The sequence below is a fragment of the Muntiacus reevesi genome, chromosome 22 (genome assembly GCF_963930625.1).
Source record: "Muntiacus reevesi chromosome 22, mMunRee1.1, whole genome shotgun sequence".
Taxonomy (NCBI): Eukaryota; Metazoa; Chordata; class Mammalia; order Artiodactyla; family Cervidae; genus Muntiacus; species Muntiacus reevesi.
The window spans coordinates 1,251,394-1,272,207 of NC_089270.1; the positions used below are offsets into that span (position 1 = coordinate 1,251,394).

The 20,814-nt window shown below is 38.6% G+C and overlaps 1 protein-coding gene across 3 annotated transcripts in view; it reads right to left on the reverse strand.

The window, feature by feature from the left end:
* Window positions 1–20,814, reverse strand: part of HAUS3 (HAUS augmin like complex subunit 3) — an 85,045-nt gene that overhangs the window by 57,624 nt on the left and 6,607 nt on the right. For 2 of the 3 annotated variants that reach the window (XM_065914726.1, XM_065914727.1), the window contains exon 3: window positions 3,864–4,008. In XM_065914726.1, coding sequence (XP_065770798.1) covers window positions 3,864–4,002 — 139 coding nt within the window. In that variant the 5' untranslated portion in view covers window positions 4,003–4,008. Of the gene's footprint in view, window positions 1–3,863; window positions 4,009–13,910; window positions 14,398–20,814 lie in introns of those variants that run through there. The other variant, XM_065914725.1, reaches the window with a different exon arrangement.

A 20,814-nucleotide genomic window follows, 5' to 3' on the forward strand; every position in this document is an offset into this window, starting at 1 on the left:
ACTGTTGCTTCTTGACCTGCATAAATTTAAGTAAATTTAAGTCTTGCTCAGTCGTGTCTGATTCTTTGTGATCTGTTTCCCACCAGGCTGTCCATAGAACTCTCTAGACAAGGATACTGGAAAGGATTGCTATTTCCTTCCCCAGGGGATTTTCCCAACCCAGGGACTGAACCGAGGACTCCCTCATTGCAGGCAGGTTCTTTACTGTCCAAGTCACCAGGGAAGCCAAATTTAAGTCAGGTGAACTCAGTTTTGCATCTAGTTTAAAGGTATGAGTTGCAGTAAGAAGCTCAGCCACAGTCACAGAAGACCCACCAATACAATGGCCTAACAACAAGTATATTTTTCTCTCCTGTTCTGAGGTCAGTGGTCTCAGTTGGTGGAGCAGTTGTCTCATGAAGACACTCTGGACTTGGGGTCCCTCCCGCATGCTGGTCCATAGTCCTCTAGGACGCTTGTCACTTGCAGGATGGAATGGAGTCGTTTCAGGTTCCAACTGGAGGAAAGGAAAGAGGCCAGCTGGGAAGCAAGTCAGATGTCTTCAGGCCTACCCTGGCAACGGCGCCCCCTACAGACAGGAAGCTGCTACTTGGCCACACCTGACTGCAAGGATACCGAGCCACGTCATCTGATGGCATGCTTCTGAAAAGAAGGACAGACTCTGGTGTGGTGGATGAGTAATGGTTACCATGAGAATGGTTACCTTTGAGCAGGAAGAGAATTTTAATTCAGAAGGAAATTTTGAGATGTTGGCAAAGTAAGTAGTAGTTATATGATGTTCTCTTTATATTAATTCATTAAGCTGTATTTTAAGTTTTTGCATCTTTTGTTTTCTCACCACAAAGGGTTTTAAAGAAAGACTAACTTTGTTGCAAGAGGATATACACAGTCCAATCTTTACTGGACGTGTATACCTTAGTTGGTCTAGCAGATGAGAAAATTAGACCCCAAAGTGACATATAACACTGTTTGGTTTTACTTAACATAATTTTGTAAAAGCAAATGTTAATAGTTTATCTCCATTGATTTCTGAGTTCAATTGTGATATTTATTTGGTATGAGATGGGCATTCAGAAATGAAATGCTGATTTACAGTATTTTACTTATAAAGGAGAAAGATTTGACATAACAGCTCAGCATGTGGCAAGAGTCCAGGAATCAACTGAGGTTCAGCATCAATCATCAATAACCCATTAGCAATCCAACTTTCAGATTTACATCAAATAAGAATAAAACTGGTGGGACTCGGGCAGACAGACTCTAAGGTGGTCCCGTGACTCCTGTCGTCCAGTATTCACGCCCTTGTGTAACCCCTTGAGTGTGGGTGGACCTACTTCTAACCAAAAGAATACAGCAACAGTGACAGAATGTTTGTGATTACCTTACCTAAGACTGTAATGTCACTCTCTTGCAGCCTTTGAAATAGTAAGCTGCCATAATGTAAAGCTGCCTGAGGAGAGAACCATGTGGAAATGAACCGAGGGTGGCTTCTAGCCAATAGTCACCAAGAAACTGAGACAGACCCTCAGTCCAAGAGCCTACAACTGTGTGAACTTACAAGCAAATACCTGCCCATTTCAAGCCTCAGACGAGCCTCCAGCCCTGACTGACACCTGCATAGGAGCCCCGCAGAGGACCCAGCTAAGCTGCGCTCAGGCTCCCGACCCACAGGACCTATGAGATAACAAGTGCGTGCTAAGTCGCTGAGTTCACAGGAAGTGTCACACAGCAACAGATACAGAGTTTCTGTAAAAATTCAACTCTTTTTCCAAATCCAAGAACACCTGACAGAAAAGTAATACCTTATCGTCTCAGTAAATTTATGAAAACTTGGATTTAGCAAGGTATTTTAAGAGCATGACAAGACAGTTCATGAGATGGGCTGACTGTGATAAATTTTTCTCAACAGAGACTCACATTATAGCTTCCAGAGGCATTTTATTATTCTTACCAGTCTTTGAAGGAAGGTGTATTTCAAGTTCTGTCAGGCGCACACTACTTTTTCATTTTGGAAAGCACGTATACAGAGTAAAGGAGAAAGCTGTCTCTCTGATGTTTGATGTTAGCTTTCGTTATTTCCCGAGCACCAACAGTCCCCCTAAAACACTATCAGTTGCCAGGAACGTAGTCCACACCCCCAAATCCTTACCAGTTCACTAGTGACTTCTGTAAGACGGGCAACAGACGCATGGCTATCCACAGGTGGAGATGTTAAGCGTTACCACATCTTAATCAACAAACTACACTTATAACAGCTTTTGCACTGTTTGTCAATATATCTCAATTATTTCATCTCCATGAAATTAATTATATCTCACTCACTTATTACCTACTCCGTAGAAGGAAAAAACAAATTATTGGCCCATACTTACGACTTTAAATAAAAACTGCTTTGTTATTAAAAACGAAACCAAAACCCCTGGTATTCCAACCACTTCAGTCACACTTGTGAGGACACGCCACTGCTTTCCCTTTGTATCACATCATAAACACATACACACAGATCCACTGATCTTTGCCGACTTAGGAGTGTATATGCATCTATCAGTTCAGTTCAGTCGCTCAGTCGTGTCCAACTCTTTGCAACCCCATAAACCGCAGCATGCCAGGCCTACCTGTCCATCACCAACTCCCGGAGTTCACCCAAAACCCATGTCCATCGAGTCAGTGATACCACCCAACCATCTCATCCTCTGTTGTCCCCTTCTCCTCTCACCCTCAATCTTTCCCAGCATCAGGGTCTTTTCAAATGAGTCAGCTCTTCGCATCAGGTGGCCAAAGTACTGGAGTTTCAGCTTCAGCATCAGTCCTTCCAGTGAACACCCAGTCCTATCTATTCAGGGGTATAATATACATACTGTCAAGAACACTTCTCTTCTCTACCACGAACTACAAGCAAATACAGGTTCAATGACCCAAGAGCTAAGGGCAAAGCAACACTTAGACGGGCACTATGAAAGAGCCCCTCTCTTTCGAGCTGACTTGAACATCTGGTCCAGATTTTAAGGGAATGTCTGGCAGAAATGCCTGAAACAAGGGAGAGTGTGTTACATTTTCAAAGCAGTAAGGGCTAAGAAAATGTAGAATTCAGGGAGCAGAAGCTCAGTCATCACGGAATGAGCGTAAAGCAAGGTGGAGCCAGGCTCCCTTCGTTTGTAGCAGAAACTTCCTTACACAACACGAAGATCTACACAACACTCTGCTACATTTCATTTTCTGAAAATTAATAAGGAGGAACTAAAATGGGGGCTCCCCTCATAGCTGAGCTGGTAAAGAATCTGCCTGCAGTGCGGGAGGCCTGGGTTCAACCCCTGGGTTGGGAGGATCCCCTGGAGAAGGGGAGGGCCACCCACTCCAGGATTCTGGCCTGAGAATCCCATGGGCTGTGTAGTCCATGGGGTTGCAAAGAGTCAGACACAACTGAGCGACTTTCACTTTCGCTAAAATGGAGTCAGGAGGCCAGAAGGGGGAGCTCTCGCGCAGTACCACTAAAAATCAGTCGCAGGAAGAATCGATCACAGGTCCCCACAGGAAAACGTGTGCCTGGCATCTGCTACAAGGAATCCACACCCCAGGAACTCAGACAGACACCATTCCCACTCTGAACTCTCCCTTTGCTCCAGTGGACTTTGGTTCAGGACAACCCCTCCCAACACCCACTTTTCTCTCCATAAAATAAGGTGCCTCTCCTCTGTTAGACCTGCCTTTGGCCCTTGTATAGCATATTTGTCCAAAACTGCTATTCCCGAACAAACTCATTTTTGCTAGTAGAGTTTTATTTTTAAGGTCAATGATTTTCAAAACTTAGTCTTAAGAATAATTCAAGGTAACAAAAAACATGAAAGTTCATAAAAATTACTCACTCTTTTCACTCTCTCTCCAATTCTCAGATTCCACTAAATCACCTGAATGCATAGCAGACATAATCTTCTGTGCAACACTGGAGAGTGGTATCTTACAGAGGTCAAAGCCTACAAATGCCTCATAATTTTCCATTTTCATAAAATCCTAAGCATAAGATAAACATAATACCCATATATTAATTTTGAGACTTCAAAATAAGTCATGTAAAAATTTTTATGTAGAGACATTCATAAAAATTACTATATTCACCACTATAACAAATAGGTATCAATCGTCCTCATAATACAGATAGGATAGTTAAGAAGAAATCAAAACATTCAGAGGCTCTATTGGGTATTATGCTAATACCATATGGTAGGAATGTATCGGTATTTCCTAGTTAACCAAATTTGAAGCAAGCAACCTATTCAAATATTTCCTACTTCCTGAGGTTTGAAACAAACCGCTGTTACAGTCTTCAAACATACAAATCTAGCAACATAAAAATTGCTTTTAACTGACTTGAGTTATTAAGACAGACACATAACCAGACATCCTTTCACTGCTCAACTACACTGGCCCTCTGGGCTCAGTGGGTGAAGCTCTAGAAGGGGCAGTCCACGTCACCAAGTGGCTGGTCATACATCTAATGTATCTGGCACTAATCTAAACAGACTTTGCTGTTCCATGAATTGGAAAAGCAGGTGACACTTTTCTGCATTACTGAAGAGAAGAAAAATTTCAAGTAAATTCTTGATTCCAAGGTAGGGCAGAGGGGAAAAAAAGGAACCAAAAAAGGTCACTTGTGAGGAGTGAATAGCAAAGTCTTACAGGAAATTTATTGCTACAGATTTTTCAAGCATATTAAGATATACTTAATACAAAATGTTAAATGACATACAAATATAGTAACAGGCAAAACATACTTTTTCGACGAATTAACTGTCAAGGCCTATCTGTCACCTAAACATACCCATTTTCTGACAGTTATACCTAAAAAAAAACCTCTATAGGACCACTTAAAATGTATAGTTGTTAGATAGGCATTCCACAATAACAAGCAGGTAACACATTCTTGGAGCAGTAATATTTCTTGAAAGTAGCGTCTCAATCTTCTCTTGCCTCCATAAAGCTTACTTAGTATGTAACACAGGCCACATATAAAGCAGGCCATCAAGAAGCGTTTGATGTAATAACTGATAAATAGGTTACTTCAAATTATTTTACCTCAACTCCTAAAATAACTTCTATTTGTCCAAATACCACACTTATATCCCAACCAATACAATCCAACTAAGTATTTACATGCCTAAGAAATTAAAAGTGTTATACATCATCTGAGCAATCATTTTCACAGAATTTTGAAATTTCATTTGAAAGTCAGTCATGATATATTTAGTCACACTGACGTCAAAGCACTGCTGAGATTTGTCCTGCAGAAACGTTGAATCCCTCAGTTCAGTTCAGTCGCTCAGTCATGTCCAACTCCTTGCATTCCCATGGACTGCAGCACACCAGGCTTTACTGTCCATCACCAACTCCCAGAGCTTGATCAAACTCATATCCATTGAGTCGCTGATGCGATCCACCCATCTCATCTTCTGTCATCCCCTTCTCCTACTGCCTTCAATCTTCCCCACCATCAGGGTCTTTTCTAAGGAGTCAGTTCTTTCCATCAAGTGGCCAAAGTATTGGAGCTTCAGCATCAGTCCTCCCAATGAATATTCAGGACTGATTTCCTTTAGGATGGACTGCTTGGATCTCCAAGGGACTCTCAAGAGTCTTCTCCAACACCACAGTTCAAAGGCATCAATTCTTCGGTGCTCAGCTTTCTTTACAGTCCTACTCTCACATCCATACATGATTACTGGAAAAACCATAGCTTTGACTAGATGGACCTTTGTTGGCAAAGTAATGTCTGTGCTTTTTAATATGCTGTCTAAGTTGATCATAGCTTTTCTTCCAAGGAGCAATCATCTTTTAGACTTCAGATGGCTGAAGTCATCATCAGCAGTGACTTTGGAGCCCAAGAAAATTAAGTCACTCTTTCCATTGTTTCCCCATCTATTTGCCATGAAGTGATGGAACCAGATGCCATGATCTTAAGTTTTCTGAACGTTGAGCTTTAAGCTAACTTTTTCACTCTCCTCTTTCACCCTCATTAAGTGGCCCTTTAGTTCTTTACTTTCTGCCATAAGGGTGGTATCATCTGCATATCTGAGGTTATTGATATTTCTCCCGGCAATCTTGATTCCGGCTTGTGCTTCATCCAATCCGGCATTTTGCATAATGTATTCTGCATATAAGTTAAGCAGGGTGACAATATATACAGCCTTGATGTACTCCTTTCCCAATTTGGAACCAGTCTGTTGTTCCATATCCAGTTCTAACTGTTGCTTCTTGACCTGCATACAGATTTCTCAGGAGGCAGGTAAGATGGTCTGGTATTCCCATCTCTTAAAAGAATTTTTCACAGTTTATTGTGATCTACACAGTCAAAGGCTTTGACATAAACAATAAAGCAGATGTTTTTCTGGAATTCTGTTTCTTTTTCAATGATCCAGCAGATGTTGGCAATTTGATCTCTGGTTCCTCTACCTTTACCCTAGGTAAGGGAGCCCTCTAAGTGCCTGAACAGGCGGAGCTATGGAGAAGGACTACCCAAAGAGGACTTCTGATTGCCAGCTACCAGAGGATTGAAAAAGACTCTGATGTGGCCATAACTGCTGTGGCTGAGGCAGTCCGTGTCCCTGCACACTTGGGGCTGCCAGGGTCCCCTGCACCACCTTCACAATCAACCCTCACTGGGGCAGAGCTGCCAAAGGCAAAAAAAGGTCTTGCGTCTATGCATGTGGGATCACTTGTTGTATCCAACTCTTTTTGTTATCCTGTGGACTGTGGCCTACCAAGCCTGTCAGGGGAGTTCTCCAGGCAAGAATACTGGAGTGTATCGGCCAATACTGGCTGCCATACCCTCCTAGAGCACCGTATTTCCTGTTGCCCTAGCTGCCAACTCCCGGGTACCTGGTGCTGCTAGAACCCCTGCAACCCAAGCAGCCGCACCACCTCCACACTTGGCCCTTGCTGGGGCAGACCCAAGTCCTCCAGGGCAGCCTCAGGAGCAAACCCCAGTGGATGACCCACCTGCAGAGGTGGAAATAAAATCACAATTGAAATCCAGGGGCAGTGTAGCTAAGGAAGAAGAACCAAAACCTTCCCACCAGCTATTTCAAGTTGCAGATTAAATCCACACGATCCACTAGGCAGACTGTCTATGGAATATACAAAAGAGCACTAAGAGCTCCCACAAAAGAAAACACGCTGGTTATGAGAGCTGTGGACACAGAGGCAAGCACACACAGAAGCAGGACCAGACTGGAATCTGAGCTGCTCCCTCAGCAGGTCGAGAGACGAGCAGTGCTGGAGGGCACCCTAGTGAGGGGAGGTGGGCTGTGACTCCCAGCGAGGGGAAGGACCCTGACAGCCGTGACTTGAGAAAAACAGTTTTTATGATGTTTTCACTTGTTCTGCAGTTTCGATTTTTTTTCCTTCTCCCCTCGCCCCGCCCCCAATGTAGTTGTTATTGGCACTGTGAAGTCTAATAAGCTCTTTAGTTTTTTTTTTAATCAACTTTTTATTGTTGCTATAAACCTCTGCCTCTACATTGGGCTTTTGCAGTTCTGTAGTTTTTTCTTTTTTTTCAATTTTTTAAAACCTATTACTTTTTCTACATTTATTCCTTTGTTAGCTCTTCCTACTGTTCTTTCCCCCTTGCAGTTAATCATTAATGTATATAAATCTTATCTACCTCTATTTAACTTTGCATATCTTTTTTTCTTTCCTTTCCTCTCAACATATTTGTGAGTTTTGTTTTCATTGCTTTATTCCCTACTTGGCACCTTGCTTTAGTTTTGTTTTCCAGTTTGTGTTTTAGTTAGTTTTGTTCTTAACTAGTAGATTAACTTTAGGTTTCCTTTGTTCGCCAGGTCAATCTATTGTACTTTATCTTTGTTGGACTGTTTTGATTTTGCTTATAAGTGTGTATGTGTGTATTTCATTATTTTATATTATTATTGGCCTGATTTTGTAACTGCCGTCTTTGTCTGGGGTTCATCTTTGGTTTCTGGTTTTTGGGTACTTGTTTTAATCTCACCTCATACCATAACAAACCACTTGTGGAATCTTCATTCCTGACCAGAGATCAAGCCCTGAGCCTTTGGAGTGGAAGTACTGACTCCAAGACTGTAGACTACCAGAGAACTAACCCTAGGGAATATCAAATAGTGAAAACTCCCACAGAGGAAACCACTTGAATACAAGACCCAACATTACCCAACCACCAGTAGCACCCTGAAGGATGCCTCATCCAAACAACAAAGAAAACAAAAATACAAACCTAATCACCAGCAGACAGGATTACCACCTCACTCGACCTTGGCCATCACAGGAAAAATTAAAAAATCTCAGCACAAATCTCACCCTGTCTGGAGCTTACACAAACCACTGCACCAACCTTGGCAGGGCAGAAACCAAAAGGAACAAAGAATTCAACCTTGAAGCCTGGGAAAAGGAGACCTCATACACAGTAAGTTTAAAAAAAAAAATAATGAAAAGGCAGAGAAACACTGCACAAATGAAGGAACAAGCTAGAAACACCTAAGTCCAAATAAATGAAGAGGAAATCGGCAGACTACCTGAAAAAGAATTCAGAATGATAGTAAAGATGATCAAAAACCTTGAAAACAGAATGGAGAAAATGCAAGAATCAATTAACAAAGACTTAGAAGAATTAAAGAATAAACATACAAACAAGACAATTACTGAAATAAAAAATACTCTGGAAGGAATCAATAGCAGAATCCATGAAGCAGAAGAACGGATCAGGGAGCTGGAATACAAAATGGTGGAAATAACTTCTGAAGAGCAGAATAAAGTAAAAAGAATGAAAAGAACTGAGGACAGTCTCAGAGACCTCTGGGACAATATCAAATGCACCAACATTCAAATTATAGGGATCCCAGAAGAAAAGAAAAAGAAATGGTATGAGAAAATTTTTGAAGGGATTATAGTTGAAAATTTCCCCAACTGGAAAAGGAAATAGTCAATCAAGTCCAAGAGGCACAAAGAGTCCCATACAGGCTAAACCCAAGGAGAAACATGCCAAGACACATACTAATCAAACTAAGATTAAACACACAAAGAAACAATATTAAAAGCAGCAAGGAAAAAGCAACAAGCAACATACAATGGAAACCCCATAGGATTAACAGCTGATCTTTCAGCAGAAACTCTGCAGGCCAGAAGGGAATGGCAGGATATATTTAAAGTACTGAAAGGGAAAAATCTACAACCAAGATTGCTGTACCCGGCAAGGATCTCATTCAAAATTGATGGAGAAATCAAAAGCTTTTCAGACAAGCAAAAGTTAAGAGAATTCAGTACTACCAAACCAGCTTTACAACAAATGTTAATGGGACTTATAGAGTCAAGAAATATAAGAAACTATAAGAAAAAGATCTACAAAATCAAACCCCAAACAATTAAGAAAATGGCAATAGGAACATGTAAATCAATAACTACTTTAAATGTAAACAGATTAAATGCTCCAACCAAAAGACACAGACTGGCAGAATGCATACAAAAATATATATGCTATCTACAAGACACCCACTTCAGACCTAGACATATACAGACTCAAAGTGAGAGGAGGGAAAAACACATTCCATGCAAATGCAAAGCAAAAGAAAGCTGAAGAAGCAATCCTCATATCAGACAAAACAGACCTTAAAATAAAAAATATTACAAGAGATAAGGAAGGATACTACATAATGATCAAGGGATCAATCCAAGAGGAAGACATAACAATTGTAACCATGCACCCAACATAGGAGCACCTCAATACATAAGACAAACACTAACAGACATAAAGGGAGAAACTGACAGGAACCCAGTAATGGTAGGAGACTTTAACACCCCACTCACACCAATGCACAGATCATCAAAACAGAAAATTAATAAGGAAACACAAATCCTAAATGATATATCAGATGAGACGGATCTCACTGAAATCTTCAGGACATTCCATCCAAATGCAGGAGAATACACCTTCTTCTTAAGTGCACATGGAACATTCTCCAGGATAGACCACATCTTGGGTCACAAATCAAACCTCAGTAAATTTAAGAAAACTGAAATTGTATCAAGCATCTTTTCCGGCCACAACGCCATGAGACTAGGTATCAATTACAAGAAAAAAACTGTAAAAAACACAAACACATGCAGATGAAACAGTATATTTATAAATAACCAACAGGTTACTGAAGCAATCAAAAGGGAAATCAAAAAATTTCTAGAAAAAAATGACAATGAAAACATGACAAATCAAAACCTTTGGGATGCAGCAAAAGCAGTTCTAAGAAGGAAGTTTATAGCAATACAATCCTCCCTCAAGAAACAAGAAAAATCTTGAATAGACAACCTAAATTAACACCTAAAACAATTGGAAAAAGAACAAAAAAACCCCCCAAGTTAGCAGAAAGAAAGAAATCATGAAGATCAGAGCAGAAATAAATGAAAAAGAAATGAAAGAAACAGCATTAAATATTAATAAAACTAAAAGCTGGTTCTTTGAGAAGATAAACAAAACTGACAAACCTTTAGCCAGACTCGTCGAGGAAAAAAGAGAAGAATCAAGTCAACAAAATTAGAAATGAAAAAGGAGAGGCTACGATAGACAATGGAAAAATACAAAGGATTATAAGAGACTATTATGAACAACTATATGGCAATAAAATGGACAAAATGGACAGATTCTTAGAAAAGTTCAATCTTCCAAGACTGAACCAAGAAGAAATAGAAATTATGAACCACCCAATGACAAGCACTGAAGTTGAAGCTGTGATCAAAAATCTCCCCCAAAACCAAAAGCCCAGGAGCAGATGGCTTCACAGGAGAATTCTATCAACATGTAGAGAATAGCTAAAGCCTATCCTTCTAAAACTCTTCCAAAAAATTGCAGTGGAAGGAATACTTCCAAACTCATTCTACAAGACCACCATCACCCTGATACCAAAATCAGACAAAGAAAAAAAAGAAAACTACAGGCCAATTACACTGATGAACATACATGCAAAATCCTCAACAAAATTTTAGCAATTCAAAAGCTCATACACCATATTCAAGTTGGGTTTATTCCAGGGATGCAAGGATTCTTCAATATGTGCAAATCAATCAATGTGATATACCATATTAACACACTGAAAGATAAAAACCATATGATAATCTCAATAGATGCACAAAAAGCGTTTAACAAAATTCAGCACCCATTTATGATTAAAACTCTTCAAAAAATGGGCACAGAAGGAACCTACCTCAACATAGTAAAGGCCATATATCATAAGCCTACAACAAACAATATTCTCAATGGCGAAAAACTGAAAGCATTCCCCCTAAGATCAGGAGGAAGACTAGGGTATCCAATTTTCACCACTATTATTCAACATAGTTCTGGAAGTCCTAGCTACAGCAGAGAAGAAAAAGAAATAAAAGGAATCCAGATCAGAAAAGAAGTAAAGCTGTTTGCAGATGACATGATACTGTACATAGAAAACCCTAAAGACACTATCAGAAATGTCCTAGAGCTAATCAGTGAATTTAGCAAAGTCACAGGATACAAAATCAATACACAGGTATCATTCACATTTCTATATATTGACAATGAAAAATCAGAAAAAGAAATTAAGGAATCAATCCCATTCACCATTACAACAGAAAGAATAAAACATCTAGGAATAAACTTACCTAAGAAGACAAAAGTGGAGAAGGAAATGGCAACCCACTCCAGTATTCTTGCCTAGAGAATCCTGTGGACAGAGGAGCCTGGTGGGCTGCTGTCCATAGCGTCGCATAGAGTCAAGACATGACTGAAGCAACCTAGCATGCATGCATGCGTCGGAGAAGGAGATGGCAACCCACTCCAGTGTTCTTGCCTGGAGAATCCCAGGGATGGAGGGGCCTGTTGGGCTGCCGTCTGTGGGGTCGCACAGAGTCGGATGAGTGAGGCGACAGCTGTGGCAGCAGCAGCGCCACAAAGTGAAAACAGAGGTCACTAACTACCAACCCCCAAAGGGCTCCACTTCCACTTCCACCAAGCTCAGGCACGTTATGTCTGAGCTTTTTTTATTTTTGTCTTCATTCATATCTTGGTAGTTTTCCCTGCTTTCCAATACAGTTCTTCTATGAGGGCTTAAAAAAAAAAAGACAAAAGAACTGTACACAGAAAATTATAAGACACTGATGAAAGAAATGAAAGACGACATAAACAGAGGGAGAGACATTCCATGTTCCTGGGTAGAAAGAATCAATATTGTGAAAATGACTATACTACTAAACACAATCTACAGAGTCAATGTGATCCCTATCAAATTACCAATGGCATTTTTCACAGACCTAGAACAAAACACTTCACAATTCACATGGAAACACAAAAGACCTCGAACAGCCAAAGCAGTCTTGAGAAAGAAGACTGGGGCTGGAGGAAGCAACCTTCCTGACCTTCAGGTTATCCTACAAAGTTGCAGGCATCACGATAGTGTGGTACTGGGACAAAAACAGAAATATAGACCAATGGAACAAGACAGAAAGCCCAGAAATAAACCCACACACCTACGGGTACCTTATTTTTGACAAAGGAGGCAAGAATATACAATGGGGCAAAGACAGCCTCTTCAAAAAATGGTGCTGGGAAAACTGGACAGCGACATGTGAAAGAATGAAATTAGAACACTTCCTAACACCATACACAAAGATCAACTCAAAATGGATTAACGATCTAAATATAAGAACTATAAAACTCTTAGAGGAAAATACATGCAGAACACTCAATGACATAAATCAAAGCAAGATCCTCTATGACCCACCTCCTAGAGTAATGGAAATAAAAACTATAGCAAACAAGTGGGACCTGATTAAACTAAAAAGTTTTTGCACAGCAAAAGAAACTATAAGCAAGGTGAAAGAAAAGACAACCCTCAGAATGGGAGAAAATAGCAAATGAAACAACTGACAAAGGATTAATTTCCAAAATATACAAGAGGCTCATACAACTCAATACCAGAAAAACAAACAACCCAATCAAAAAAATAGGAAAAGACCTAAAAACACATTTCTGCAAAGAAGACATACAGATGGCTAACAAACACATGAAAAGAGCTCAACATCACTCATTATTAAAGCAATGCAAATCAAAACCACAATGAGATATCCCCTCACACCAGTCAGAATGGCCATCATCAAAAAGTCTACAAACAATATATGCTGGAGAGGGTGCAGAGAAAAGGAACACTCTTGTGTTGCTGGTGGGAATGGAAACTGATACAGCCACTATGGAAGATGATATGGAGATTCCTTAAAAAACTAGAAATAAAACCACCATATGCCCCAGCAATCCCACTCCTAGGCATATACCCTAGTAAAGCAAAATTGAAAGAGACACATGTATCCCAGTGTTCACTGCAGCTCCATATACAGTAACTAGAACATGTTAGCAACCTGGATGTCCACTGACAGATGAATGGATAAAGCAGCAGTAGTAGATACACCCAACGCAACAGTACTCAGCCATAAAAAGGAACACATCTGAGTCAGTTCTAATGAGGTGGATGAACCTAGAGCCTATTATACAGAGTGAAGTAAGTCAGAAAGAGAAAGATAAATATCATATACTAATGCATATATACAGAATCTAGAAAAATGGTACTGAAGAATTTATTTGCAGGGCAGCAATGGAGAAACAGACATAGAGAACAGACTCATGGACGTGGGGGGAGGGGAGGAGAGGGTGAGACGTATGGCGAGAGTAACACGGAAACTCACACTACCGTGTGTAACACAGACGGCCAACGGGAATTTGCTGCATGTCTCAGGAAACTCAAACAGGGGCTCGGTATCAACCAAGAGGGGTGGGATGGGGAGGGAGATGGGAGGGAGGTTCAAAACAGAGGGGATATCTGTAAACCTATAACTGATTCATGTTGAGGTTTGACAGAAAACAAAATTCTGTAAAGCAATTATTAGAATATAAATGAATTTTTTTTAAAAAAAGGTTACCAGGAATAAGTGCCACAAAGCAAATTCTCAAGTTATAAAAAGCACTGGTACTCTGAACAAACACATAAGAAATAAACCAAATTGATATAATACTCAAAATTCATTAAATGAAATGGTTCATTGACCTAGAACTTAACATTTTCATGGTGTTTATTATCTGTATTCTCCTAATATGCAAAGCACATGCAGTGAAGATTTCATTTTTGGCAATTTTCAGTCTTCAAGACCAGTGGTCTTAATCTTTGATTGGTTTTCTAAATTCTCCACAATATTTTTCAGATAATCTTCATCTTTTAAAAAATATACATATAATTCTCTTTCCACTTGATGCAGCTTATTAGATGCCAAAAGTTTTCTTTTTGTCTTCACATCAGCAAAAATATCAGTAAGATGATGATTTAGTTTATTTAGCTGAGATTCAACTTGATGAAACTGCTCCGTTAGCTCCTAAAAGGAAAATAATAATGCTTTTTAATTCAAAATCTATATTCATAACATCAATCATAAATCTTAAATGTAATTTACATAGGAAGAACCTAAATGATATAATGATTATTCCCACAACCTCAACAATAAATGAACCTCAATTAAAAATCCATAGCAGGATTAATAAAAAGTCTATGTAAGATCCATTGAAACAACTTCTGTAGGCAAGTTTAAGTTATTCAAAGCAAATTCATACTCCCTAAGGGTATTTGATATGTAAACTTGTGCATATTTATACATTCAACAACTATTCTGAATGCCTACCTATACCATGCACTGTTTTAGAGTCTACAGCTATAAAAATGAACACCAAAAAAAAAAAAAAAGAACACCATTTCCTCCTTTGAACTTATCATTCTGCCAAAGTAATCAAACCTTGTTTTAGCCTAACCTGTTTACTCCAGACATCAGAGGTACTGAGAAAACCTTGAAATGAAGCAATTACCAATAAAAATAATTGTCTTAATCTGGATTTTTCTTTTTTCACACTGTTATAGAAGATGGAATTACACGTAACATTTAACAATCCTGATTTACCATGTAATTCCTCTCAAAAACCTAGACATTCTGGACCCCTCACATTTAATAATTGAAATTCCTCACTTCTTAACATTAAAAGCAGCTTAGGTTTTCTAACCATGCTTTCTACTCCTAAAATTTCTCAGCCAGTATTATCAAAGAGGTTCTCAGACAATCTGTAGCTATAACTACCCCTCAACCTTCGACCACTTCTCAGAATGATCCGCAGTATGGTAATCACCTGGTGCTTGCTATGAATAGCTACCTCACTCCACACTAAATCACTCTGCAACAAAGTTCAGAAGCCACATTTCAACAGGCTCCCTGGTGATTCTAATGCACAAGTTCAAGAGTACTAGCTTTACACATGTCATAAATGCCAGCTCCAAAGAGCAGTACTTTTTAAACTACATTAAGAAAAAAAAATCAAGTAGTAGCTACAGTAAGTGGCCTCTGAGGAAAAACCCTGTAAACTGGAAAACAATGAGAAACATCTCACCCTTAATTTCAATACTAAAGATCTTAATAGTTACTAAAATACTACTACAAATACGGAAAAATATTCAACTTCATTAACAAAAATCCAAGTTAAAATTCATATGGATGACATTTTCTATCTCACTGGGCTAGGAAAAAACGTAAAATAATGATACCCAATGACATTACAGTAAAATCACCATATTTTAGGGATTCTAGAATGGATTCTTTCACACTTCAATATAACGGAAATCAGTATGCACTGTATAATTAAGAGCACCAGGTAACTGTTATTGACCAGACATCCGTAAGAAGCACTTTATCACATATATAATACCCCACACTGCAAAACTTGCAGGGTCTTAGTTCCCTAACCAGGGATCAGAGCCATGCCCCTGCACTGGAAGCACGGAGTCCTAACCACTGAACACCAGGGGATTCCAGCACCAGTTTTTGTTTTCAATCCTTATTGTGGTTAAGAACACAGGAGATCTCCCCTCTCAACAAGTTCACGGGCGCAACACTGTATTGTTACCTATTAGCACAATGCTGTGTGGCAGGTTGCCGTAAGTGAACCTGATACCTACTGATTAACAACTCTCCATCACTGGCAACCACCAATGTGCTCTGTGCTTCTAATGAGTCAATTTTAGATAGCCCACAGTAAGTGGAATCAGGCACTGTTTCTTGGGACTAGCCTATTTTCACTCAGCATAATCTCCCCAAGGTTCATTCATGTTGTGGTATTTTGCAGTTGCTTTTTAAGGCTGAATAATATTTCACTGTATGTATAAACTACTATATTTTCTTTTTTTATTCTGCCACAGATGGACTTTTGTTTTTTTCTACAGCTTAGCTATTACAAGTAGGGCTGCAATGAACATGTGAGCAGAGATCTCTCTTTAGTATCCTATTTTTATCTCCTCTGGATGCACACCCAGGAGGAGGCTTACAGGATCATGCAGTAGTTCCATTTTTAAATTCTTCAAGGAAATTCCATACTGTTTCCACAGTAGCTTCACCATTTTGCATTCCCACCAAAATGTACCAGGGCTCCACTGTCCCCACATCCTCACCAACACGGCTCTTTTGGTTTTTTGATAATAGTCATAACAGGTGTAAGGCGATATCTCAACTGTGGCTTTGCTTTGCATTTCTCTGATAATTAGTGATGTCGAGCAACTACTCATAAACCTGTTGGCCATTTGTATATCTTCTTTAGAGAAAAGTCTATTCAAGTCCTTAGCCCATTTTAAAATTAGGTCATTTAGTTGCCTTTTCATACTGTTCATGGGGCAAGAATACTAGAGTGGTTTGTCATTCCCATTTCCAATGGACCATATTTTGGCACTCAAAGAGAAACCAAAGAGCCTCTTGATAAGGGTTAAAGAGGACAGTGAAAAAGCTGGCTTAAAACTCAATATTCAAAAAACTAAGATAAGGGCATCAGCCCCCATCACTTCATGGCAAATAGAAGAGGAAAAAATGGAAATTGACAGATTTTATTTTCTTGGGTTCCAAAAACACTGCAGATGGTGAACGCAGCCAAGAAATGGAAAGACTCTTGCTCCTTGGAAGGAAAGCTATGACAAACCTAGAGAGCATATTAAAAAGCAGAGACATCATGTGGCCAATCGAAGTCCACATAGTCAAAGCTATGGTTTTTCCAGTAGTCATGTACAGATGTGAGAGTTGGACCATAAAGAATGCTGAGTGTCGAAGAATTGATGCTTTCAAATTGAGGTGCTGGAGAAGACTCTTGAGAGTCCTTGGACAGCAAGGAGATTGAACCAGTCAATCCTAAAGGAAATCAACTGTGAATATTCATTGGAAGGATTGATGCTCAAACTATAGCTCCTATACTCTGGCCACCTGATGTGAAGAGCCGACTCACTGGAAAAGACCCTGATGCTGGAAAGGTTGAGGGCAGGAGAAGTGGGAGACAGAGAATGAGATGGTTGGATAGCATCACTGACTCAGTGGACATGAATTTAAGCAAATTCCAGGAGACAGCTAAGAGCCAGAGGAGCCTGGTGTGCTGTAGTCCACGGCGTTGCAGAGTCAGAAACGACTTACCAACTGAACAGTAAGTTTTTTGCTATCACCAACACTGTTTATGTACAGTGTGGAAAAACATAAAAAATACTTTGAGTCAAAAAATAACATAGAAAGGGACACTGAATGTGGAGTTTCAGGAATACGTCAATCATTTTAACTGGCTTTTTTCCTTTTAATGTATATTCCTAAGGGATATGATAAAAACCTATGTCTACCATACCTAAAAGATACCTAATAGGTATGAAATAAAAATTCTAAATAAGAAAGTACTGTGTCAGTATAAATGAAAAAGCTTTTTCTTTCTTAGAAACTCCTGAAACTATGGTATATTGTATGATAAATGGTGTCTAGTAGATATTCAAATAGCTGGTGACATTTGAAGTAGGTAAACTCCTTTGAAAAGCAATATAGCAGTATCAAAAGCTAAAAAATAATGTGTATAACCCAAGAAACCTCGTAATTCTATAATACCTCTAAGAGTTCATCCAAATGGTGGACTAGTTACAGAAATTATGACACAGTAATTAAATCAATAGAGTATTATAAACATTAAAAATTAAAATTATTGTAGCATGGAAATGTTCTATTTCATAATGCTAAATAAAAGGACAATATAAAAGATACAGTAGTAAAGAAAAAAAGCATCTACTTTGCAAATACTAACCAAAAGAAAAATAGCATAGGAATATTAATATCGGACAAAAGAAAATTAAGACAAAAAGCACAATACAGGGTCATTAGATAATGGCTCAACAGTTAAATCACTGCAATTTAAATCTATCAGAATAATAATTCACTGCAATTTTAAACTTGGATGTAACTTATAAAATAGACTCAAATATAAATAAAACACTGACAGAACTACAATGAGAAATTTTCAAATCCACCATCATAGGATTTTTACATAATTATTTAAAAGATCAAGAAGACAGAATCAGTAATAGACTTTAAAAAACTAACCACAAATATCACTTCATATCCATGAGGATGACTACTACATACTTTTTTAAAAGAGAAAATAACAAGTATAGGTGAGGACACGTAGAAACTAGAACCCTGGTACAGTTGCTGGGTAACGTCAGATTCTCCAAAAGTTAAACACAGGCTTACCGTGATTCAGCATTCACTCGTAGGCATATACCCAAAAGAAATGAAAACAGGGACTCAAATACTTGTACACCACCATTCATAGCAGCATTATATACAACAGATAAAAGGTGTAAACAACTCAAGTGTCTATGAACAGATGAACAGATAAACAGATAAAATGCGATGATAAAATACAGATGAACAGATAAAATGTGGTATATACACACAATAGAATATTCAGCACCAAAAAGGAATAAAATTTTCACACCTGATGCAATATGGATGATACTTAAGGATATTATGCTGAGATAAACCAAGACAAAAGGACAAATATTATTATATGATTCTACTTTTATAAGATACCTATAGTAGGCAAATTTATAGAGACAGAAAATGGAATAGAGATTACCAGGGGTGGGGAAAAGAAGGAATGGAGAATTAATATTAACAGGCACAGAGTTTAGCCCATGTGGGATGAGAAAAAAGTTCTGGAAGTAAATCGTGACATGGCTGCATGACACTGCAAATGTTCTTAACGTCATCATAAGTGCACACATTAAAATGGTTAAAATTGTAAATTTTACATTTTGAATATTTTATAATAAAAAAATTATTTAAAAAACTAATCATAAGCTGTCTTATTTCAAGAAAAGATAAGCTAATTATTCAGATAAATTCTCCCATAGGAAAAAGTGTAAAAAGTGAAATGAAGTATTTTAAAGAGTCAAACAAAACAAAATCTTCCTAGGACTTTGCTGGTGGTCCAGTGATTAAAAAACCTGCCTTACAATGCAGGGGACGCAGATTCTGTGTTGCCTGGTCAGGGAACTAAGATCCCACACGCCATGGGGCAACTAGAAAGTCCATGCCACAACTAAAGAGCCTCTGCTCACTGCAACTAGGGAAAGCCCACGCACCACAGGAGACCCAGCCAACCACAACAACAAACAAACCCCAAGGCTTCCTAAAAGCAACAAAGAGATAATAAGACTTCAAAAGACTACAAATCCATAAAACAATGCAGACTGGTAAGAGCGCCCAGAAGCTGCTTTACTCAATCGCTAATCTTGAAAAAACAGAATCCATGATTCCTGAGACTGACAAGATGAGTGGTAAAGTGCAAGGTCCATAGAAGAAAGGAAGTCAAACAGCAGACTGTCTTTGTAATAAACTAAGGACACCAAAAATCATAAGATCAGGATGGCCAGAGCAGGAAGGGCCCTTGGTTAGAATCATAGTCCAGACAGGAATCATCTGTTATTGTTCACTCAGTCATGTCAAATTCCTTGCAACCCAAATGACTGAAGCATGCCAGGCTTCCCTGTCCTTCACCAAATTAGAATTCTACTTCTCATGTCATAAACTCCTGGTGGATTAAAGAACTGAGCTAGAACATCATAAACGTTTCAGATAAAGTAAAAGGGACTGTCATTACTATGTTAAGGGCAAAAAACGGCAAACCATAAGAGTGATAAATTACATCAAAATTGAAATCTTAAAAAAAAAAAAACCCAAAACCAAACTAACAGGTAACAATAAAAAAGAAAAAAACAAGACACACATAGGGAGCAAACATATGCAACACACACCACTGACAAATGACTGGCATTGGAAATATGTAAAAGAGCTCCTACCCAAAAGGGACTCAACCTCCATGATCATCAGAGAAATGCAAATTATAACCTCAACAGGATGCTATTTTATATCTATGCAGAGTGAGAAAAAAATTATAAATGCAAATAGCACTCTGTGATGAAAAAAATATGGTAAAAGAGCATCTCTTAAAACACTGCTGGTACAATATGGTACAACCAGTTCTAAAATCAGTTTGCTGTATAATGTAAAACAGAACCTGTTATTCAGCAATTCCACTCCTATGTGAGGTGACAGAGAGAGAGAGAGACATGCATCTATAAGACATGCAACAGGCTGTATGATCTACGACAGCAAAAACTGGAAATAATCTAAATGTCTGTCAACAGTACAGGTAATTCAATTGTGGAATTTCACATAAGGGAATACCAACTATACAAAAGAGAAAACTATAAATGAACTACTATAAATAAGCTAAGTTTTATAAATATCCACATGGATGAAACCCAAAATCATATTAAGCAGCAAGCAAGTTACTGAAAAATATACATAATAAAATCTATATAAAGTTCAGAAACATACAAAACTAAATAACACACAGTCTGTATTACAAATATAAGAAAGCAAATGACAAAACTTAGC